We start from the raw sequence: 24,993 nt of genomic DNA on the forward strand, positions 1-24,993 counted from the left end.
GCCCAGTGGCATATTGGCTTGCCAACAGTTTATTTTATGGGATATGAAACTGACGTTTTCACATCGTGTTAAAAAGAATTCCAGGTATTAGCAATTTCCCCAGCAGTGTATTGTAAGAGGGGGCGCAGTGCAGGCATGTGAGCATGTGTACGCTCACATCAGCACACTGCAAATGTGACATAGCATGTAGAGCGCATTTACTACACACTCCTCATAGTCAACTGGTTCTCACAGAAGGTGTCAGTGACTTCCACAGAACTCCTATCTGTAACTGAACTATAGTTGCATGGAACATAATTCCAGTACATATACTGAGTGACATATTTGTTTATGCAAATGAGTATGACAAAGTACAGAAGAAGAATAACGTTGAAGCTTCAAGTATCCGATGATGAGAAGGGCTCTACTAGATCAAGTAAGTTCTTCCTGCTAGCCAGTTCCTTCCACTTTCTGCTAGTTGCAGTGCGAATCAAACGTGGTGCCATGGTGTATGTCTAGGTCTCATTGACGTTATAGACATTCTCTCATCCAGACCTTAATTCCAAAACCTTAAGGAACAGACAGTATCACTGTAAGTCTGTACAAAATGATACACTCAAAAACAGTGGGTAGATCTAAGGAAACGTCTTAAAATGCTTTTATTACCATATATAAGTATCAATGGGTCTCATTAATTCTGCATGTGTTTAGGAAGTATTTCAACTATGTATCCCATAACCCTTCCTCATTCCGGGTGACTCCTGCTGACCCCACTTCCTCTTCCCAACTAATCCTCCCGGATGGAACTTTAAAAAATGGTCATGAAGCTCAGAGTAAAGATCTCCGAAAACAGAAAAGGGAAATGCCAAAACGATAGACTTAAGGCTGCGGCCGTCAGCAAGTACAGTGAACACAAGTAGTTCAAACACACCAACAAAAGACGGAAGGCAAACTGTCGGTCGCTAGAGAACCACGCACACTACCCAACCACAACGGCGAGAGTAAGCTCATCAGAAACAAGGATACGGTAATAGAAGTAAAAGGGTGGGAATGATGCCGGCAAACCACCAAGCAAGGGAATGTTAGTAATCAACAACCAAGATTAAAACAAATGGACACTTCCCTGTGGTGGATTTTAAAAATGCAAGACTTTATCCACAATTAGAGAGACCACAATGAGACCATATCAAGGCTGCAATGAGATACAACTTCACTCCTACCAGATGTTGTAGTCTCTAGGCATATGGAGGACCCAGGACTCCACACATGGTTGGTACAAAGGTCAAATGGGGTCACTATGGGAAACAGTCTGACAGTTCCTTTATAAGCCAGACAGCTATCCGCACCAAAAGTCACTACAGTTCAAGCACGGAGAGGGACAACACATCCACACGAAACCTGTATAGAAAATGCTTCAGAAACACTGATCTTAATAGTCAGAAATAACTCATACGTGATAAAGGGCCACACAAATGAGGCATATCGATAATGGAAAATCACTCAGCCAGTGTCTTAGTTAGGGTTTTATTGCTGTGAACAGACAGCATGACCAAGGCAATTCTTATAAGGACAACACTTAATTAGGCTGGCTTACAGGTTCAGAGGTTTGGTCCAGTATCATTGAGGTGGGAACAGGGCAAGATCCAGGCAGACACGGTGCAGGCAGAGCTGAGAGCTCTACATCTTCATCTGAAGGTTGCTAGTGGAAGACTGAGTTCCAGGCAGCTAGAACTTATAACTAGTCTTATAACTCACACCCTCAGTGACACACCTACTCCAACAGGGCCACACCTTCTAATGCTGCCACTCCCTGGGCCAAGCATATAGAAACCATCACTGTCATGAAAAGAATTAACTAATACAAGCTACAAGGTGGATGATCCTTGAAAACATTATACCAAGTGAAGAAGCCACTTACTGAAGATGACACATCTTTGTGAAACATCAAAACCAAGACAATCTACAGGAACGGAAGCAATGGACATGGGTGGGAGGTGTGGAGTGGAATGAAAACAGAGAAGGGCCAGAATTATAGAAGAGCTGGTACAGTTTCTTTTGGTGGTACGAAAGTGTTCTAAGCTGGGCCAGCAATCCCAGCATTCTGGAGAGGCTGAAGGAAGGAAGGAAGGGAAATAGTAAGGGAGGGAGGGAGAGAGGGAAGGAAAGAGGAGGGGAGAGAGGAGGGAAGGAAGAGAAATTAAAGAGAAAGAAAGGAAGAAGACTAAAATGACCATGGCAGACTATCTTAGTGTTTCCATTGCTGTGAACAGACACCACGACCGAGGCAACTCTTATAAAGGACAACATTTAATTGGAGCTGGATTACAGGTTCAGAGGTTCAGTCCATTGTCATCATGGCAGGAAGCATGGCAGCATCCAGGCAGACATGGTGCTGGAGAAGGGACTGAAAGTCCTACAGCTTCATCTGAAGGCCACTAGGAGAAGACTGACATCCCCAGGCAGATAGGAAAGTTCTTAAAGCCCACCCCAACAGTGACACACTTCCACCAGCAAGGCCACACCTACTCCTCCAGTGCCACCTCCTAACAGTGCCACTCCCAGGGCCAAGGATATTCAAATCACCACACGAGCTTGTGCACGAGGATGAATTATACTACAGATACAACAATGAGTTACAAATGTGTAAAGAGTAGGTATATATAAGCTACATCTCCAAGCTCTTTTAACAAAAGAATGCGTGCATAGAGCACACCCATAAGCTTCACCTCAGGAAAACTGGCTGGGCTGCATTGGGAGGAGCGCCTCAAAGCACATGCTCCAGACCCTGGAGGAGTACACTGGATGGTCCCCAAAGGCACTAGTTACAGCTAATGTGTTGGTTGATAATCAAACCCCAGCGACTTTCCAAGTGGACTGTTTATGTCATCTTGGAACATGCTCTGTAGCCCAATAGGCTTCAGTCCATCACAGAGCAAAGAGAGGCATCAGGGATGCACAGTGCTGCAGGCTTCCCACAAGGGGGCAGCAGCCCATCACGCTACAGATTAAAGCAGGGAAAACTCCCGCAATCAAGGAAAAAACCACCCAAGACACACCCACACATTAGTAGTCACAGTAATTAAAACATTTACTTTAGTCTTTATGACTGAGAAGGGTCCTCTGGCCCACCACACCCCTTTAAACAAACAAACAGACAGACAGACAGACAGACAAAAAGAACCTTCAGGAAATGGCACAAACACTATACACTTACTTTCAAATGCAGTTTTTACTTCAAATACCTGCCACCAGCTATGGCTACTTTAAGCATCGTGGGGAAGCGTGCCTGAGCACTAGAAGTGTGGAGAGCCCTGGGTCTACAGTTGGCACCTCCCAGCTATGATAAATAACAAACTTAGCATAGGGAGCCAAATCAGCCATGTCCAGACCAATCTGGGTGTGTCAACATCATCTCAACAGCGAGTTCTTGAACTCAGAACAGCTGCAAGGTCACATACATTTTATTATGTACTTGCAGCACATTTTGTAGGGTAACAGGCAAAAAATAAAATTGTTACAAATAGAGACGCTCTATGGAGATGCTCTGTCAGACAGCTGAGGCAAGAGCTCCCCTCCCCCGCCTTCTTTGTTCCCAGGTGAGTCATCTTATACGGCTGTGAAATTAGTTTTTCAGTATAAATGAGATCACAACACAGTTAAAGGGTCTGAAAACTTGCTCAATACACTTATGAAATTATCTCAGCCCTTGACCTGCATTGCTCAGAGGTTCATGTGTGGCCTGGCCCATACTCCCTTCTAGAACTTTCCTTCCTTGTGGCCTGTGAAACTGTGCCTCCTGTCTGGGAGGCTCAGAAATGTCTGGTCTGCCTCTGGTTGTCTCCTGATCCTGATGTTCTCAGACTCTACTCGGTGTCTTAGAATTCTAAGCTCAACGGTCGATCTAGAATTAGGCCCTTTCTGCTCAATTACAATCTCAAATTAAACCTTACCTTACTCACTCCCACTCCTTACTCACTGCCTGCACGGCGGGGGTCCTGACTGACGTCACTTAGTTACATTTCTTTGTAGGTATCGGTCACCCCTGCTAGACTGCACATTCAACACTTGAAGAATGAATGGCCGCCTAGGCAGTCTCTTTAAGTTAGTTAGCATTGTTTAAAAACCAATACAGTAATAATTATACAGGAAAAGGCAGCGGCCTTAAGAAATGGTCCCTGCCATCTCCCCAGTAGAGAGAGATCCTTGGCCAATTATGAAGCCCTTCTACAGGGAGCAGCTTTATGACCTGAGGTCTAGCCATAAAATTTCATCAATTATTAATCTCTCGTGGGAATGGCAGGAGGATTCTTGAAATGCATCTGATTAGTGGGCAGCCTCAATTTTTTGGTCGGACAAACTACAACAGAGTACAAATCCTACATGACATGCTCACCGCGCTAGAACCAAAAGATCTGGCTGCCAGCCAGGTACAGTTATACTAAGCCCGACTGCCAACAAACATTCATCTTCTGACCCTATGTAACTGCGGTTGAAAAACCAGCTCTGGAAAAAGGTTTCATGTCCTCCTTGCATTACACTCCGGGCTTCAAAGAGGCAGAGCAAAAGTCAGCAGACTATCCGTGGGCGAGGTACTCCAAAAGAACTTTCCTCCTAATATTTAGACTCAGACTTGGACTCTTCAGTGAGATGAAAGGGAGTGTTTCTTAAAAAGCCTAGAAACTTCTAAAGCGTGCACACCCTGCTGTGCCATTAAACAGATCTGGGGTCTTGAAAAGTCGGAAAGTAACTGATTGACAGTGGCCGCCCAATAGCATGCGGGAAAATGAACAGAGCTTAACAAGCATCAATTTTGCGAGAAAGTGTCGGTACACGAGGCCAATCCTTTCGTAGTTCGCTGAAATTTTAATTTAAAAGCTCTACCTAAAATTCATATCTAAAGAGCGGGGAGAAAAAGCCCAGTTTGTCCTGTTTACGCCATCTTACTCTTTAGCCTACATAGTCTGACGTCACATCCGGTGTTTTACACTAACATCAAATGAGCTCATGTCCCTAAATTTTCTGGGCAATTGGATGAAGGACACTAAAACCAGGGTTCCCAATGTCAGAAGCAGGAACTTGTGACAGCCTATGAGGCGCGATGACAAGCTTCGAGCATCCCGTGTAGAGCATCCGTGTGGAGCAATGCATCCTGGGAGCCGCTCAGCTCAGTCCAGAGCAGTATGAGTGCCTCGACCACCAGGTCACGTCACACCTCAGCAAACAGCACTCAAGCCTCAAACAGGAAAGACTGAGATGTGAAGCTTTCACTGCTCTGGGAAAAGCTGTCAATGGGACTCTGCTCTGTCACAAATGTTTTTTAGATGGGATTTGTGGTCCGAGGCTGCGTGGAGGCATTGAGCATTTGAAATACGGCCGGACTAGAGAAATGCTTTTATTTTAATGAATTTAAATGAGTTAATTTTTTTTCTAATACTTCAGAATCAAATGAAACAGCCATCTGCATCCTTACACAAAGCCCAATAAATGCAGGTCTCTTGGTCACTCTCTTTAATGCACAGGGGGGAAAGCCATACAATGATTATCAAAATTACGGGCAGTTAGTAAAAGCATTTCAGAACGCCATCATCTCAAGTCCACTGGCTGTTTCTCAATACACCACCCTCGGGCTCCAAGACATCTGATACTCACACATTATCTTCCAGGCAGATCTTGGGTCCTACTACATTGGCTGCTCCGCTCGCCATTTTAAAAGCAAAATGCTTCTCCGGGCACGCTTTTGAGATCCCACATTTGTACCTGGGAGGCTTCGTTGCTTCAGGGAGAATAGAAATACATTTGAGATTCTTTAGCAAACAAATTAGTAAGATTTTGTAATCAGATAGTTTTAGATCTCAAACCACAGATACACACACACACACACACACACACACACACACACACACATATATGACATCCAGGTATACCTAGTTAGGGGCTAGAGAGAGGGCTCAGTGATTAAGAGCACTGGCTGCTTTTCCAGTGGACCCAGGTTCAATTCCCAGCACCCACATGATCATCTGTAACTCAAGTTCCAAAGAATCATATGCCCTCTTAGGAACACATGTGCACATACATACATGCAGACAGTACACCATACATATCTTTAAAAGTAAATAAAAAGGAGACATACACATATTTTAGTGAAATATAAATAATAAAGACTTTAAAAATCTGTCAGAACTTTTTTCTCTAATGGTATCAAAAAAAAAAACAAGGAAAGAAGGAAGAAAGGCAAAGCTTCCGAAATAAAAGGACTCAGGGGTACCATTGAGATCCTCCCGAGGAATGAGCTAACCGCTGACGGAAACGGATCTTGCCGGGCAGGCAAGGTGGATGTTATTTCATTATTCTTGAAGTTATCTTTAAATTTCAGGGTGCCTGAGGCTTCTTAATTGCCTCCTTTGCCTGTCTAGTCCAAAATGAAGATCAGTAAGAGTTCGGACCTTCCCTCCATCCAGGTCGTTAGCTGCAGCTGACTCTTCTATTCCCTAAACACTGTCTGTGCTTGCTCCATGGGTCGAAACACAAGCGAAGAGCCAATGCCCATTGAGAATGAAGAACTTATGACACTAGGCCGTCCCACTCAACTTGTCTCCCTCAGGGTTTGTTCACAACCTGCCCACACTCCTTGGATAAAAGCCTTTGCATGGCCACACACTGGATGAAGTACTTATAATATACCAAGATGAGGGACTTACAGCGAATGGCTGAGTCCAACGCAGATCGGGCTATGGAGAGAAACAGTTCACATTATTAGAAGGCACAGGCCCACTCACTGGCAACAACCTACTTTCAACATATTAAAGCATCTGTAAGCCTAGGCAATGTGCGTCTGAGTGACTGCCCATATACAGTAAACACCTAAATCACTTCAGAGAGGTGGGACCTTCCTACTCAGTATGGGCAAGTGTGTGTTGAAATCACGGAGAGCTGTGTTTTATAACTGAAACATCATTTAAAACTTTTTATGTTATTTAACTATTTACTACAAATTTGAATCCTACTCAAGAAGTTAGTCTGAAAATATATCTTTATAAAAAAAATTAGACGTGCTGGTGAACATGATAATGTTTAAATGCTGCTGCCGCTGTTTCTGGGCAGTGCTGGGTCCCCACACAGCTCATAAACCCATCTTGCGGGGGCGGGGGTTGGCAAGGATTTGGAAGTAAAACAAGAAGGTAGAAGGTTGAGGAACCTGAATTTCTCAGAACAGAAGTGTACTGGGCATAATGATAATTACTGAGAGTCTATTTCATCAGTTCAAGAAAGGCAAAGGTCAACTCTTAGTTGGGTCTCAACTGTCCTCCATTACAGTTACACTCGGTGCTCTGTAATTCACCAGTGTCTGATCCCAGTCCAAGAAATGTGGACCAGGGTCATCAAAGTACTGTGGGCAGCTGGCTCCTGATTTGGCTAATAAATACACTTCGAGAGAAGCTGGCCAGCTGGCTAGCTATAAATAGGCACTTAGTTTTTACTCCTGTGCTATCTTTGATAACTGCGGATTTCCTGTAAGCGTACTATTCAAATTATGGAACGGAAAGTTAAAGCTGAAAGAGAGTGTCTAGATGTTCAAAGAGAAGAAGCCAAGTCAACAGTTTCAACTCTCAGGAGAACCCTTAGAATATTGTGCACCATTGAAGTCACACAGCTATCATGCAGGGAAAGAGTAGTGCACGGGACACAGCAAAACAGCCTCCTGGACCCCATAACCTAAGCACAGAAAGATTCCCATGGAAAGGCAGACTCGAAGAAGCCAATAACAAAACAGAAGAGGGGGTGGGAGTAAAGGTGGGGAGGGGCGACCGTACACTCTAGTGCTGGCGTTCCCTAGTTCACTCTTCCATTTCCTAGTACACTGACAGAAATTTGATTCCACGCATTCACTCTTTTGAATGAGAGAACTAATCCCCGGAGCAAAAACAGCAATGTGAAGACCACACATGCTAAACTTCCATCTGTCTTTCCCTGTCAGTTTATGTGTATCCAAAACCCATCAAAGCCGAAAGACTTTCCCTTGGGTTGCAATTACCAGAATGCCAACCTGCAGGTAAGCAGATGACCTAATTTTCATGAATACAGGGCATTGCTAGAGAATCAGGGGCAAGCAATACCTAGAAGACAACAGCCCCTCTTCACCTGCACACTTTACTTCCAACTCTAGGTGATAACCCCAGTCTTTAATTGCTTTAGATAATACATCAAGGGATAGACACAACCCTATCTGACTCGACAGACTTCAAAGAATGTCCTTCAATTAAGTCAGACCACAGGATTAGAACTACGGTGTACCTAAGCTTTTAATACTGTCTCAAGTAACCTATGCATATACCGCTTACCAATGGCTTAAAGACCGGAGGCTAAAAATAATTAGGTCCACAACATTCACTGAGGCAGTATCTGCAGAGGTAACCTGGGCTTCACTCACTTCTGTACTAGTTAAATGTCCGTGCTGAAAGTTAACGCTGCATTAAATCACGGCCAGGAACATGTCTCGCAGTCCGTACAAGTCCTGCCTGTGACAGTTTACAGTTCCTAAAATGGTAATGTAATGGGTGGAATTAAGTCAGGAGTATCCAGGGTCTCCGGGTATTATTTTTACAAATGGAGTGTGACTCCATAATTCTTTCAAGATTAAGCCTCATTTTAAAAAAAAAAAAACGGTGTTTGTGTATTTTGGGGGTGAGATGTGCTGGGGACTGAATCTGGGTATGCTAAGCCAGGTACTCCTGCACTTACCACAGGGCTACATCCCCATGACAGAATACGAGGTTTAGAGAGCTAGATGGTTGGTTTTCTTTTGTTTTTTGTTTTTTTTTTTAGTTGTTATGGTTCTTTGCCTTTTAATTTTTATTTTATTCTTTTAAATCACAATCTATCTTGGTAATTTCAATTATTAACTCTGAGCAAATTTTTCATTCTTCCTGTCTGGAAATATCTGTTTTATTTTTTTTAAAACACTACGATGTAAAAAGCCTGAGTACTTCGGAGGCAAAGGCAGGCAGATCTCTGAGTTCACGGCCAGCCTGGTCTACAGAGTGAGTTCCAGGACAGTCAGGGATACATAAAGGAAATCTCTCTCAAAGAAATGAACAAACAAAAAAGCATTGCTTGGGTTCTTCTCCTTCTCTTGGTTTGTCTTGATCAACTTTGATGTGGTGACTTTTTGTTTTATCTTACTACATTTTATTTTGTCAAGTTTTACTGCTATCTTTTTAGAAGCCTGTTCTTTTCAAATGAAAGACAGAAACAGGGTGGGTGGATCCAGATGGAAAGAGTGGTAAGGAGGAACTAGGGGGAGTAGAGGGAGGGGGAAACTGTAATCAGGATATATATTGTATGAGAAAATAATCTACTTCCAATAAAAAGGAAAAGATGATCTGTTCAAGCTATGTCATTACAAAGGACAGCTGAAAGGAAACCACTGACTGAACTGTAGTGACCACTGTGGGTAACTAGAAACCAGGCTCCTGAAACCAACGTATATAGACTCAAGCTGATGACCTCTGCTAAATTAAGCTGGATGCTACATAAATGGTCATGAGAACCAACCTATTCTAAACAAGAAATAAAACAAACCCCACAATTAATATTTGTACCGGTAGACCGAAACCCAATAGATAACATTTTACAGATACAACGCACTACAGTTACAAAATTAAAACAAATACCTTCTCTAAACAGTGTCAAAATCCAACAGTTAAAACACACAATAAGAAGGCTCCTAGCAATATGAAACGCCAGAGAAATGAGGAAAGACAAGTATTCTAGTTACAGTACTAGACGTGAGCTCATTTTAACTGGGAAGGAAGAATGGCGTACCATATCCCAGATACTGAGTCATCAAGGTGCTCCAAAGAGTATTTTAACACAGAGGGTTAAGTGCTGGTTTGAGACAGAATCTTTGCATGCAAAAGGACGTGAATTGAGTGTTAAGCATGGATGTGGGCCAGTGGCACAGCACTTGTCTGGTATACACAAAGCCCTCGTTGGACTTCCAATCACTCAGAAGAAAGGGAAACTGTAGGGTGGGCATTTGCTGGTGCACACCTGTAATCTTGGCACTTGAGGAGTGGGGGAGGCTGAAGGACAACCATGTCTACACAGTAAATTCTGAGATAGCCTGGAGTGCCACAGGAAAACCAGAGTACACTTCTAGAATAAGAAAATCTTTAAAAAAAAAAATCAAGAAGATACAGAATTGTCTAAATAGCATTAAATAGACCTGGTGCCGTGTTGTTGAGTTGAGGGTTTTGTTAGATACTGAGTTAAGAAAGTAGAACGCTGGTAGAAAACTTCCTAGCATGTGCAAGGCACTAGGATGGACCCCTAGCCCTGAAAATGTAATGTGAGTTAAAGGACCTTATGTGGGGACATTTGCAACGTCAAAACACTACATATGTGGGGGGGAAAATGAAAATCACCGGAGAAAAGAATAATATTAAGGACTGACTCTGATGATACATTTCTCTGACTCTTATACAAACTAGGTATGGGTCCACATTCAAGCACTTAACTCAAATGAAGAAACAATTTCAATACAGTGGTATGGTATTCTCTACAGTGAGCACTCCAGGGCCATGATTAATGCTTCTTATCACCATGCAGAAAACAGTCATTAAATATGTTTAAAATGTCAAACAGAAAAATCGATTGCTTAGATATTTATGCTTTTATTCTTAGACATTTTATGTGTTTTTTAGACTATTGGACTGAATGACATTTACTCAGACAATAATTCTTTCTCTAGACAGACAAACCATTAGTGAACTCATGCTGAGAACTTATACGCTGGGCAGTCATGCTAAGAATAAAACAGGGACACCAGGCACATACCTAAACAGAATAAAGGCAATACACCGCCAACATCAAACTAAATGGAGAGAAACTTAAAGCAATTCCACTAAAGACAGGGATAAAGCAAGGCTGTCCACTCTCTCTGTATCTCTTCAATACAGTATCTGAGTGCTAGCTAGAGCAATAAGACTACTAAAGGAGATCAGGGAATTCAAATTAGAAAAGGAAGAAGTCAAAGTATTGCTATCTGCAGATGATATGACAGTATACATAAATGACCCCAAAAATTCTATGAGGGAACTCCTATAGCGGATAAACACCTTCAGCGAAGTGGTTGGATACAAAATTAATTCAAGATGATCAGTAGCCTCATGCTACACAAACAATAAACAGGCTGTGAAAGAAATTAGAGAAACAGCACCCTTCACAATAGCCACAAGTAATATGAAATACTTTAGTATAACACTAACCAACCAAGTGAAAGACCTGTATGACCAGAACTTCAAGTCTTTGAAGAAAGAAACTGAAGAGGATATCAGATAAAATCTCCTATGCTCATGGATAAGTAGGATTAACACAGTGAAAACGGCCATCTTCCAAAACCTTCAGAGTCCAAGCAATCCTCATCAAAATTCCTAGACAAGTCTTTAGACATTGAAAGAAAAATACTCAACTTCATATGGAAAAACAGAAATCCCAGGATAGCTAAAACTTCTGGAGGTATTCCCATCCCTGACTTCGAGCTGTAATAGTGAGAAATAATAATAAAAACTACATAGCACTGGCAAAAAGCAGACAGGTTGATCAATGGAATCTAACTGAAGACCTAAAAGTAAATCCACACACTTGGCTTTTCACAAAGAAGCCAAAATCATACGATCAAAAATGAGAGAGCATCTTGAACACATGCTGCAGTTCTAACTGGATGTCAGCATGTAGAAGAATAAAAATAGATCCGTATCTCTCACCCTGCATGAAACTCAAGTCCAAATGGACCAAAGCCCTTAACATAAAACCAGATAGGCTATCCAAAGTGGGGAATAGCCTCAAATGCACTGGCACAGCAGACAACTTCCTGAACAGAACACTAATAGCTCAGGCACTCAGATCAATAACTTTTTTTAAAAAATTTATTTATTATATATAAAGTACACTGTAGCTGTCTTCAGACACACTAAAAGAGGGCATCAGATCTCATTACAGATGGTTGTGAGCCACCAATGTGGTTGCTGGGATTTGAACTCAGGACCTCTGGAAAAGCAGTCAGTGTTCTTAACCACTGAGGCATCTCTCCAGCCCCTAAGATCAACCATTGATAAATGGGACTTCGGGAAACTGAGAAGCTTCTATAAGGCAATGAAAAAGGACAAAAGTGTGGGCTACAGAATGAGAAAAAGATCTTCGCCAACCCCACACCTGACAGAGGGCTGACATTCGAAATATATAAAGAACTCAAGAAACTAGATTATCACCAAACCAAAGAACCCAACTAAAAAATGGAGTACAAATCTAAACAGGGAATTCTCAACAGAGAAATCGTTAATGGCTGAGAAGCCTTAAAGAAATGTTCAACATCCTTAGGCATGAGGGGATACAATGCAAAACTACTCTGAAATTCCTCCAAAGCCCCATCAGAATAGCCAAGATCAACAACTCAGGTGACAGCACATGCGGATGTGGAGAATGTGGAGCAAAGGGACCATTCCTCCATTCCGGTGGAAGTGCAACCTTGTACAGTCACTTTGGAAATCAGTTTGGCAGAAAACTGAGGATAGTTTTACCTCAAGACCCAGCTACACCACTCCTGAACTCCTAAAGGAGGCTCCACCATTTCACAAGGACACATGCTCAACCACCTTCATAGCATAATAGCCAGAAACAACCTAGATGTCCCTCAACAGAGGAACGGATACAGAAAATGTGATACATCTACACAGTGGAGTACTACTCAGCTATTAAAAACAATGCCATAACCAGGCAAGATTTCTAATGGAGGGATTAGGACATCAACCTAAGCGTAAGACCTACAATTTTTCCTGCCTACAAGATGTGCAGGGGTAAAGATGAGCTGAAATTGGCAGAATGGCCCACCGATGACTAGTCCAGTGGGAGCCTGCAGACGCACAGACCCACAGTCAAACATTAGGTAGACCTTGGGGAATCCTGCGGAAGAGGGGAGGAAGGCTTGTATGAGCCAGAGAGTCAGGTGCCACTGAAAACCTACAGAATCAACTAACCTCGGCCTCTAGAGGCTCACGGAGCCTGAACGGCCAACCAAGGAGCACACATGGGACTGACCTAGGCCCTCTACAGCTATCTAACAGTTGTGTAACTTAGTCTTCATCTGGGACCCCTAACAGCTGAAACAGGGGCTGTCTTTGACTCTGTAACCTGCCTTTGGGCCCCTTTCCCCCTACTGGGCTCCTGATCTTACGGCTACTTGATATGCAAATGCTGGTTGATCTCTATGGGAGGCCTCCCCTTTTCTGAGGAGAAAAGAGGAGTGGATGGGGGAGGGAGGGAAAGGACTGGGAGGAGAGGAATGATGGGAAAGTTGATCAGGATATAAAGTTAATTAATTAATTAGTCAATTAATTAATTAAAAATAAGAGTCTGGGGTTGGGAGATAGTTCAGCACTTGAGTACTGACTGCCATTCCAGATTACCCAGGATCTATTCCCAGCACCCACACATTAGCCCACGACTGTCTGTAACTCAGGCTCTAGGGTGTTTGATGCCCTCTTCTGGCCTCTTATGGCACCAGGCATTGTACATGGTGCACAGCCATATATGCAGGCCAAATACCTGGCCACACAAAGTAATAAGGTGAATTTTCTTTAAAGAATGAAGCTCTGCTACAGTAGGTGACAGCTAACTCCAGAAACTCATAGCTAGTCAAAGTGCTATAAGTATATGATTGTTGAGTGCTCAGTCCCACACAAGACACCTGCGCCTTCCTCGCTGAGAGCTCAGGGAGCCTTGGAGAAGAGAGAGCAGAGGGAATTTAAAGGGGTGGTGCTGTGTCCAGAGACATAACATGGCTGCAGCGCTTGGGAAATCACATCAGCTGTGATTGCCTGCAGAAGACCAGATGGGCCACGTTCAGACACTGATGGGGAGGAAACTGTGAGATACTACCTGTCCCTGAGAAGTCACCAGAATGTCACTGCTACAGTAGGAGGGGGAGTAGTAAACAACCCAAAGTCAGGCTCATGTGAGCAAGACTAAACTGAATGGGTTACTACTGCTACTACTACTACTGCTGCTACTACTACAGCTGCTATTACTACTACTGCTACTACTACTACTGCTACTACTACTACTGCTACTGCTGCTACTACTGCTGCTACTACTACTGCTGCTGCTACTACTACTACTACTGCTGCTACTACTACTGCTGCTGCTACTACTACTGCTGCTACTACTACTGCTGCTGCTACTACTACTGCTACTAATACTACTGCTGCTGCTACTACTACTGCTGCTGCTACTACTACTGCTGCTACTACTACTGCTGCTGCTACTACTACTGTTGCTACTACTACTGCTACTAATACTACTGCTGCTGCTACTACTACTACTGCTGCTACTACTACAGCTGCTATTACTACTACTGCTACTACTACTACTGCTACTACTACTACTGCTACTACTACTACTGCTACTACTACTACTGCTACTACTACTGCTGCTACTACTGCTACTGCTGCTACTACTGCTGCTACTACTACTGCTGCTGCTACTACTACTACTGCTGCTACTACTACTGCTGCTGCTACTACTACTACTGCTACTAATACTACTGCTGCTGCTACTACTGCTGCTGCTACTACTACTGCTGCTACTACTACTGCTGCTGCTACTACTACTACTACTACTACTACTACTACTACTAATAATAATAATAATAATAACAATAATAGTAATAGGACATGAAACTAGGAGAGTGTGGACCCGACAGGAACAGGAGTGGGAAGGGGATAACAGTGTAATGGGGTGTTCACAGTCAAAATACATTTTACACATGTATGAAATTGTCAAAAGAATTTTTTGCAAAGCATAAAGTTCATACTAAAAAAAAAAAAAACACATGAAACAAACAGAAAAGAACAAAAGGAATAAAAGAGGGGAGGGTGTGGAACTTACCAAATAGACTTCCTAAACTTGCATCCATTTTAATTTCGAAAACTTGAGAAATAACATAGAAGGTCAGTAAGAACACTGCCACGGCTACCACCAACTTTGCGGCTCCTGGAAAGGAAAAGGCAGAAGCAACTCAGCGTGGACGAGCTGCCAAGGGACGGCATTCTGCTGCAGACACTGCATTCCTCCGAAAGCACGGAGAGGATTACAGTTCTATTTTGTCATCCTCTAGACCGCAGTGTTACTGGGGTTCCAATGACTCTGATGATAGCCACCAAGTCAAGGGATTATTTTTTCCCGAGCAACTCAGAGGGAAGACGGATTTGGGGCAGGTGGAGGGCTACCTGCCATGAGCGGCTGGCTGCCCATAGAGTCCCGGTGAGCGGAACTCCATCACCAATCACCAGGCCTTCAGGACTACAGGTTCCTAATCCAGTCCTAAAGAGCAATGCCCACCAGGGATGAGACGAAACATTAGACCTTCTGGAGATGCCAAGGCCTGGACACGCAGGAAGTAAAGCATTGACGAGAAATGTAGCAAGCTTATTATCCTTTCACCAACCCACCTTCTAGAGCTAGCTAATCCCACGGGGAACGCAAACAGGGCCTTCCTCCTCCTCCTAATACCTATGTTAAGACAGGACTTTTCCCCCGGGGGACAGGCTTGGATATCACAGTCGTTGCCTGCTCCTCAGCTTTTGACTTTCTATCTTTATGGTGTCAGACTACCTTGTACTACTCACCACTGCCACGTCTGCTTACTATGAAGTCATCTCCTGCTCCTAAGTACCACTATGGAGCGCATCACAAAGTGCAAGGTATAAAGGGGAGCAGCCCTATGGCTTCCCGCTCAACCGCTGGACTTCAGACACAGGGTGTGCTTATTGGGAAACGGTATTAATTTATTGGTGCCTTAATCAATCTCAATTGCTAGTTCATTCTGAGAGCTGAGATTTAATCTCTATTGATGGGAAAGAGGTAGATGAAATCTGCGGTTATCCAACTTTAAAGGGGGGAAAAAATCCCAGACATGAAGAAATCCTTTAAGATTACAAAGAAATCAGTGGCTGCACATGGTCCAGAACTCAAGCCTCCCTGCAGAAACTAGTGTCCTATACAGTACCCCCTCCCCCGTTCTGACACTAAATGACATATTCTTCTGCGAAAATCAACACTGCAGGTAGGAAAAATTAAAAAAGAAAAAGGTCATCTAATCTCACAGACCCAAAAGAATGGTCGATATTCAAGAAGGGGAAGGGCAGGAAGGAACTGAAGAGGTTTGGAGAGGCCTCCAATGCTAAAAGCCAACCACATCCAGAGCCTCCTCAGTATTATTCAGATTCTCTAGTCATCGTTACGTGTGAAGGGATACTAGAAAAATCTCAGTACCTACCTCCCCATTTGGTTGTGAACCTAAAAACACTCTAAAAAAAAAAGCAAATCCTTAAAAAGAAAATTCTATTAATTCAGGAATGAAATGGCAATAAGTCTGTCCAACTGTTTAATCCTTCTCTCCTCCACCCCCTCACCTCTCCCTCCAAAATCTGCTTCCTGCTTTTTTAGAGCAACTACTGCCTATATTTTAATATATAAGCAAGCAAAATTCCATTTGGGTTGGACCACCTTCTCATACAAAAAGCACGTGTGCTTTCAACACTACACGCATACGCTCGGCGGATGAACGAGTGAGGCAGATGGCACACGCCGTTTTTACCAGGTAAGATGTTGAAGTGGACAGAAGCTGGGGGAAGGCGATCACATGCTGGGTTATGTGTTTTTTAGAGCAGTTTTAGATTCACAGGCAGACTGGGAGGAAGGTACAGAGATTTTTCTAGCGTCTCCTCCGTATAGCTATGGACAGGGCGTGCTAGGCTCCACCTAATTTTCAAGCAGCCATGGGCACTTATGATAGGGGATAGGCCCTATTACTGTCTCCTAAAGCAGATGGATGAAACCTGCACTATTCAGGGCTGAACTTGCTCAGGGTCACATCGACGGGCTGTTTTCCTTTTGATGACTCCCTTTCCCTACTTCGCACGTCAGTGTTTTTGCCTATGTGTACACATGTGAATATGTAGCCTGATGCCCGCAGAAGTCAGAAGAGGGTGTCAGACCCCTGAACTAGTGTCAGACGGTTCAGAGCCACCGTGTGGGTGCTGGGAACGGAGACTTGGTCCTCTGCAGCAAGAGCATCAAGTGCTCTTAGCCTGAGTCTTAGAGCAGGGTCTGTTCACTTACACTGGAACAAGAGAGAAAGAGATTGCTCCAAGAGACAGAAAAGTTAGCAGCAGAGACACTCGCAGTCTCTACGGTGGGAGACTCCAGGAGCTTGCTACAGAATACGGTCTCAAAACGGTGAACACATAGCTAACTGTCCTTACAGTCCATCAAAGGCCCCCCCGACGTAAGCTAAGAAAAGTACAAACACAAGAACTGGTAGATGAAGTTAATTTAACTGAGGGCATTTAGAATTATGTGCAAAACAAGAACTGGCTCTGGTCATCGTCCCTGAAGGGCGTATTTAAAAATCCTCAGGAGGCCACAGTTACAAATCGTCCTGCTGATCCCAAGAACATACAGAAACAAAATGCAAAGCAAACAAAGCAAGAGTGTGATGTGTTTTTAGAATACAAACAAGCTCTTGCTTCTGGAGTCTTCTTACCCCACACGTGTATAACTACCTAGAAATGGCAGTTTCCACAGCAGAGAGAGTCGAATTTTCCATATTTTTTACAAAAGCATACGAAGCAACCCTCACTTAACTTGGTTTAGTAATCATGGCATTTGATCAACTCTGCTTGATTCTATGCAACTATAAAATTAAAAAGAGCTGTCTGTCCACCCGCCTCGACTTCGGGAACCTCTGATAAACAACTCTAGGAAAACCCTGGGTTTTGCTTGTAAGAAAATGACGATTAGGGCTGGAGAGATAGCTCAGTGGTTAAGAGCACTGACTGCTCTTCCAGAGGTCCTGAGTTCAAATCCCAGCAACCACATGGTGGTTCACAACCATCTGTAATGAGTTCTGATGCCCTCTTCTGGTGCATCTGAAGACAGCTACAGTGTACTCATATATAGTAAATAAATAAATCTTAAAAAAAAAAAGAAAGAAAATGACGATTAAGAATAAGACTATCTTGAGATTGGAAAAACAGCCTGTCCTCTCCTGTAGCACAGTGTTAGCAGGCTTCCTCAGACTCCCCCCCTTTTGGTTGGGCTGGTGGGGTAAGGGGTTGTGGCTGGAGGCAGCATAAGAGAAAAAGGTTTTCACTTTCAGGTAGGCAAAGCCAACTTGGTATTCATGGCTCTACCCTTTAAAGATGCTTATTAATACCTGCATTAATACTGCGGCCATCTACCAAGGATTCTCAATGTAAATAACACACTACTTTATATTGCTTTGATGCCCTGGATTTATACTTCGACTAAAAAAAAAAATCAAAGCCAAACCACATTTTAGTAAATTCTTCATATATAATTCATACTTCACACCGGAGACAGTTCCACTTTAGAATTCTTTTTATTTTTATTTTTTAAACTTGGCAAGAAAAAGTCATTCTCTCCATTCTCAAAGCTATTCTTTGAGTATTTTATATGTACCATTAGGTGAAAATGTGCTTACCCCATAAAAAATAAATATTAATAATATCTGGCATAATTTCAATATGCCAAATGTACAAAAACTTATCTAATGCCGACTAGATGTACGAGTGGTGATTGGATGACTACATGAAACAAAAAGGCTAAACATGATTCAGTTTATTTCAGCCTGGTACTTAACTATCCGAAACATTACAGCTATGATGGCACCTGAGACCGGAAGATAACTTAAAGCCAGTTTAGACTAGGAAGCAAGACAGTCCACCCCCAACCCCAGGAAGTGGAGAGGAGAAAGATGAAAGTTGAAAGAGAATTAATGAATCATCCATCTTTTTCTTTAGCCATGATTGCATAAACAGGTTATAAAATAAATTATGAAATAAAAAATTATTTTCACTGGATTAAATAAATACCTTACCTGCTACCCTCATTTTTGCCTTCTTACTCTCTAGCACTTCTAGGAAAGAATGACCTAAAAAAAAAACAAAAGGAAAGGCAAACACAATGAGTTATAAAACAAATATTCCTCCTTAGGTTGAGGTTAATTTAGGATAAATATATGTGAAACCAGTTAAGTAAATACCATGTCATTTGTAAGTATTCTGTTGGTATCAAGGTTTAATTAAAAACAAAACAAAACAAAACAAAAAAAAAAACCTCTTTATCACTGGCCACTCCTTCCCCTAGGCCATTAAAAAGAAAATGAAAGATCTCTCCTTCCTTCTGGTTGTGTCCTTTGCTCCCTCAGATAAAGAAGCAAGGCCATGAGCCATTATATCTGTGCCCACAGAGGGTGATTATGACCCTCAGCGATCGCACATTCATTAGGAACTTACATTCAAACACTGGGGAGTACATCAGGTCAATAAGTTCTTTACCAAGTAACAGAAATCGTCTATAGAAGTGGAGTTCAGATAGACCAGTTCATGCCAGTACAGGATATAAAAGAGCCAAAGTTAACCTGTAAGCCCCACTTGCCCAAGGACGGATAATTCCTAGAATGCTGGGGGCTATGGTTTTTGGGAAATAACAAGCCACAAGTTTGTGTGCTAGACTGGAGGTGGGCGGGAGGTACCTAGGCAGGAAACACGTCAGGATGTCTGCTTGCCCCTGATTGGACCTAATAGGAAATATGGTGGACTTTAAAAGTTTTGCCTTTTTAAGCCTCTGCAAAATGTGGCCATTTTCTGGGAACCCTGGCATATACCTAGCCAGAGTCCATCCTCCTGGTCAGTATTTAATTAAAGCTTGCTTCAAATTTGGCTCAAAATTGTGGTAGTGGTCTTTTCTCCCTGGTGAGATTAACAAATTACTTATGTCGTTTTTTAATAACATAATTTGGATATCGCTGTTGTAAGCATTCACAGCGAACTCTGGATAGAAACTATTCTTTGATATTATTTCACCAACTGGCAACATAGGCTAGGAAAAAAAATGAAGAAAAGCCACGTGTTTGCTTTTCCTTCTTACCAAATTCAAAAATGCATGAAACTTTTACTTAAAATGGAACCATAAATAATATTTTGACACCAAGGCCACACCCACATTCAGCTAGACAACTACCTCCGGCAACATTTAGTAAAGGAACAGAACTCAAACTGTTTTGTGTAATGGATCCTATTAATCTGAGATACATTTTTTTCCTCTGATATCTTGCACACACACTGTGCCACACAGGTTCACAAACACAATCATGTGCACACACTAGCACATACTCACATGGTGATTTAATAATTCACAGATAGTCCCCTTTGCCCCCAAATGACCTCTCCCTGGAGGGCACGGAAAAAAATATCCAGTTTTCCTATTCACTGGAAAAAGCAATGGGGTGGAAAGCCTGCATGGATCCCAACCCCCTATGACTTCAGCTGCCTCCCATTCTTCCGCAAAGCTAACCAGAAGCAAAAAAACACCAACACCTTTACAGAGCTATTCACCATTGGTATTTTTTCCTTTGTTATCTATGGAAACAAAGTCAATACTATCTAGCTATAAAGTCCTCAGGCACCAGCCAGAATTGTAAAGGAAAGAAGAGATACTGAGGTAATCACAAGGCTTCACATAAACGGGTGGGGGATAGGGGTGGGAATGGGGGGTGCAACTGGTCAAAAGGAAACTCCAACTGGTCATAAATTCTCTTGTGGTTTCCAGTGAAACTGAACTCTGTGTTCACAACACACACGTGGCCCTTCCTCCTGTCTTATATGCCAAAAAATTTCGCTCCTATCTGAATGTGACCTAGGAAAATTTCTTTGAAGATTCAATAAGCAGGTGGGTACCAGACACTGATATTCTGTTTCAGCATCCATTGCCTGCCAGGGAAGACCACACCTGCATAATTAGTCACCAGCCTCCTGCTTGCTCTACCCTACAATGGCAATTCCCCTACTAAACTCCTGACGGGTTACTCTGTGAATACAATTGTTTTCCATTAAAATATCTTAGGGAGGGCTGGAGAGATGGCTCAGTGATTAAGAGCACTGATTGCTCTTCCAGAGGTCCCGAGTTCAAATCCTAGCAACCACGTGGTGGCTCACAACCATCTGTAATGGGATCTGATGCCCCCTTCTGGTGTGTCTGAAGACAGCGAGAGTGTACATGTATATAGTAAATAAATCTTTAAAAAAAACTTAGGGAGTTAACATTTAGAAAAATTTCTCTATTAAAATCTCATCAAAATGCCTCGGTCATTAACACATCTTTAATTAATTTCCTGAATTAACTTTCTTGCATCTTTAATGACGCAAAAGTGTAAATCCGAAGACCGGGAGTACTGAAATAGATTTAAGAGCAAAGTCTGGCGAGTGTTTATGATGCGCTAATTCCAAACCATGCCTGGCTGTTGAAGATATAACATCTGAGGGAGTGGAAGAAACAGCTCAGGAAGACTTCAGGCAATCAAGAAGAGTTAAGTCCAAAGACAATAAACACAACAGTAAAGGAATAAAAAGGCCTCAGCTAAAGATTCAGAATACTAATCTCCAGACAGCAGGTCAACGTATATAAATTTTCTATATGCTCAGTGAAAGGCAGAGATACAAAAATTTGAACTAGTTTCCAAAACCAGAATATTAGTAATAAAGAGAATATTCTTAGAATAGATAAAAATGCAAATATTCTCCAGCACTTGGAAAGTGGAAGCAGGCAGATCTCTGAGTTTGAGACCAGCCTAGTCTACAAAGAAAGTTTCAAGACAGCCAAGGCTATGCAGAGAAAGACTGTCTTTCAAAACAAACAATAATATAAATATTAAAATATTTAAGACAGGATACTTAAGGTATTCACTGCTCCAAAAGTGAAGGGATAGACCAAAATAACTTTAAGCATTTTAGATAGATAAGAATGCTAAATGATGGGCTGGAGAAATGGCTCAGAGGTTAAGAGCACTGACTGGTCTTCCAAAGGTCCTGGGTTCAATTCCCAGCAACCACATGGTGGCTCACAACCATCAGTAATGGGATCTGATGCCCTCTTCTGGTGCGTCTGAAGACAGCTACAGTGTATTCATATATATAAAATAAATACATAATTATCTTTTAAAAAAGAATGCTAAATGAAAGGTTCGAATGTCACCTGAAAATATAAGGAGAAAGGTCACACTGCCCCCTGCGTGAAAGAACACTGACCAGAAGGAAGTGTATGCATACTCAGGGTCTGGGAGTAAAGAAGAGAGCTTTAGTCAGGGTCTTGGGAACCAAGTCCAGTTTTCCGGATGCTTTAACTTAACTGGATGTTTTAGCCCAACTACCTAGATTGGTCCAATTTAATACAATTTTGTTACTCAAAATTGGGCCATTATATAAGGAGGACCTGTCTAGAATTCATTAAAGACCAACAGTAACAAAAGCACGGGTCACAGGTCCAACCACACTCCCATTCCTTTATCACAACACTGTTCTGTATCAAAGAAACAAGCCATAAAAACAATTACTGTCTGGCTTGGCAGTCCTCCCACCATCAGGCTAGTCTATAGTCCTAGGTATAATGAGGGACTTACAGGCGAGGGCAAGGGGGTTCCTGAGAAGAGCAGGAAGGACTCTCACAAAGCCTGCTCCATTTCTTCCCCTGCACACCGATGTACTCAAGACCTTGTTGACGAAACGCCATGTCAGTCAATTTGGCTCTTGCAAATTGCTCTGGGAATTGCTAATCTCGGCTGCAAGCTAACTGCTCCAGAGATCTGACAGTTCGTCACACTGACTTAAGTTTGAGTGTTAGAAATCCCACTACCACCTCAAGACAAATATGAAAGAAAATATGCATACAAGTACATACCATAGCATAGAAATAAAAAGATGTAATCCAGACAAAAGAAAATATGATTGATTCTATTTCACAAAATAGAGAACCACCATTCGCTTTAACCCAACTTTAATTCAGTGCTGGCCAAAGAGCAATCTTCACCAAACCAATTAAATTCAGACGATTCCAATATTCAAATGGGCCGGGGCCTTTCTTTTGATAATTTAATTTTGATTTTATGTGTACGGAGGCTCAATAGGTGTGTCTGGGCATTTTGTGCATGCAGGGGCCCACCGAGTTCAGAAGAGGGCATCAGATCCCCTGGAACTGGGGTGACAGAAACTGTGGGTTTGCACCCAGTTGCTCTATAAGAATAAGTGCTCTTAACCCCAGAGCTATCTTTCCAGCCCCCAAGGGAGCTGCCACTTTGCAAGAGACCACATAGAAACAGGTCAAACTACAAAACAATAGACCTAGTTAAGCCCAGTCTGTAAGGGTGAAGTCCACCTGTCATACTGACAGGGCCACACTCTGCCTCTAAGTCAACGCCATTCTGGGTGTGCACGAAGGGACCTTCTTGGATGTTTGGCACCTGAATCTAGACTGAGGGAGGTGAAGTGCCTTCCTCCAGTGGGTTTCCAATCCAGACCTGACAACAAGGGTTCCTGAGGTAGTTTGGTTTGCCAAATTTATCTCTTCAGACATAAGAATTTCCATCCATAGTTCCTGGCCTTAAACTCCTTCCCACAAGGCAGGATGTAAGAATTATCTAATGACCTGTTATTCTAGACTCTAATTTCTCTTTTGCCCTGCAAGAGATAGAAACCTAACCTAAGTTTGCTGTGTTGATGCTCGCTAGCCACGAATGACCTTTGGTGCAGTTTTATCTGACAGGTCACAAGACTCTCCTCAGTCCTGAGGCCTGCTGAAGAGGCAAGAAGAATTGCTGGGGTTCCCCATTCAGTCCGCTAGCATTAGTTCATTTCCTTTCTGTCCCACCACATTTCAACACAGCTGCCCATGCTTCAGTCAGGCCTATGGAATGAAGTCTCACGAAACCTCACAGGACAGACAGAGCCCAGAAGGCTTCCACAGGGTAGAATGCTACGGTTTCTGAGGAGTGGTACACCTAGAGAGTGCAGAGAAACTCTGTCCGCCTTCCCAAACCACAACCTCTGAGTCTGCTCAGCAGTGTCATTTCTAATAGCCTGAATGCAGGAAATGTAAAGTATAAACCACTCGAATTACTTGAGCCTCAGGAAGGAGTTGTGGGGGCCCCACGTCATAACTGGCCCAGGTCCAGCAGACCCATATGTAAAAAAAAAAAAACAGCAGGCCAGATTTGTAATTGGCATCTAAACAGGGAGAGGTCTAGAGACTGGGCCTTCAACCCACAGACACTATCTCAAAATACATCAGAGGACACCCACCTGGGATCTGATGCAAAGTCCTTTCTGTGTTCTGCTTGGGAAAAATTCCTGTCACCCTTTAAGGACACATCTTTTGCATTTATCTTGGTGTCTGAGTAGAGGAGGAAATACTGGTTTTTCTAATAGGGAGACTCTGCTCTCTGCCTGGCTGGGAAAATGCTATACTGCACAGGCACACTGTACCATCAGGTCTGCTGGATAGATAACATGCCAACTGCAAAGCCTGGATCTCTCAGTCTCTGGAACTGTGAGCCCATTTGTTTTTCCCCAATAAATTGCAATATATATAATAAATCACATAGCAACAGAAATGTATACAGCTTATTACACAGATATGTAGACATATCTATCTGTATACGCTCACACACACACACACACACACACACACACACACACACACACATATGCATATGTACGTATCTATCACCTATACATCATTTTTTTTTTCAGGGCCTGATTAAGGCATCGCCAAGATTAGATGGGAAAATAAATTTTCATGCTCTGAGCATTTAACGTGCATGAGGAAATGGGTTAATACTGAGAGCAAAAGAAGTTACATTTATAAGCGTCACTAGGGTAAGCTACTCCGCTAAATCTACTGTTAGAAACAAGATTCAAACAGCAGCTGCAGTGGTGCACACCTTTAGGCCCAGCACCGGGAAGGCAGATCTCTGTGAGTTCAAGGCCAGCCTGGTCTACATAGTGAGTACCAGGACAGCTAAATAGGGAGATCATGTCTCAAAAGAAGAAAGAAAAAAGTTGCAATACCATACAGCTCTCCACATATGACTATTGCCAGGCA

General features: G+C 42.7%; 1 protein-coding gene across 3 annotated transcripts in view; it reads right to left on the reverse strand.

Annotated features, from left to right (window-relative positions):
• Fam3c (FAM3 metabolism regulating signaling molecule C) overlaps positions 1–24,993 on the reverse strand; it is a 48,688-nt gene that overhangs the window by 16,420 nt on the left and 7,275 nt on the right. For all 3 annotated transcript variants that reach the window (XM_087657177.1, XM_087657176.1, NM_198771.2), the window contains 4 exon segments: positions 18,938–18,991; positions 14,923–15,027; positions 6,678–6,707; positions 5,629–5,752 (listed from right to left, as the gene is read on the reverse strand). In XM_087657177.1, coding sequence (XP_087513303.1) covers positions 5,629–5,752; positions 6,678–6,707; positions 14,923–15,027; positions 18,938–18,991 — 313 coding nt within the window.

Source organism: Rattus norvegicus, chromosome 4 (assembly GCF_021556685.1).
Source record: "Rattus norvegicus strain SHRSP/BbbUtx chromosome 4, alternate assembly SHRSP_T2T, whole genome shotgun sequence".
Classification (NCBI taxonomy): domain Eukaryota; kingdom Metazoa; phylum Chordata; class Mammalia; order Rodentia; family Muridae; genus Rattus; species Rattus norvegicus.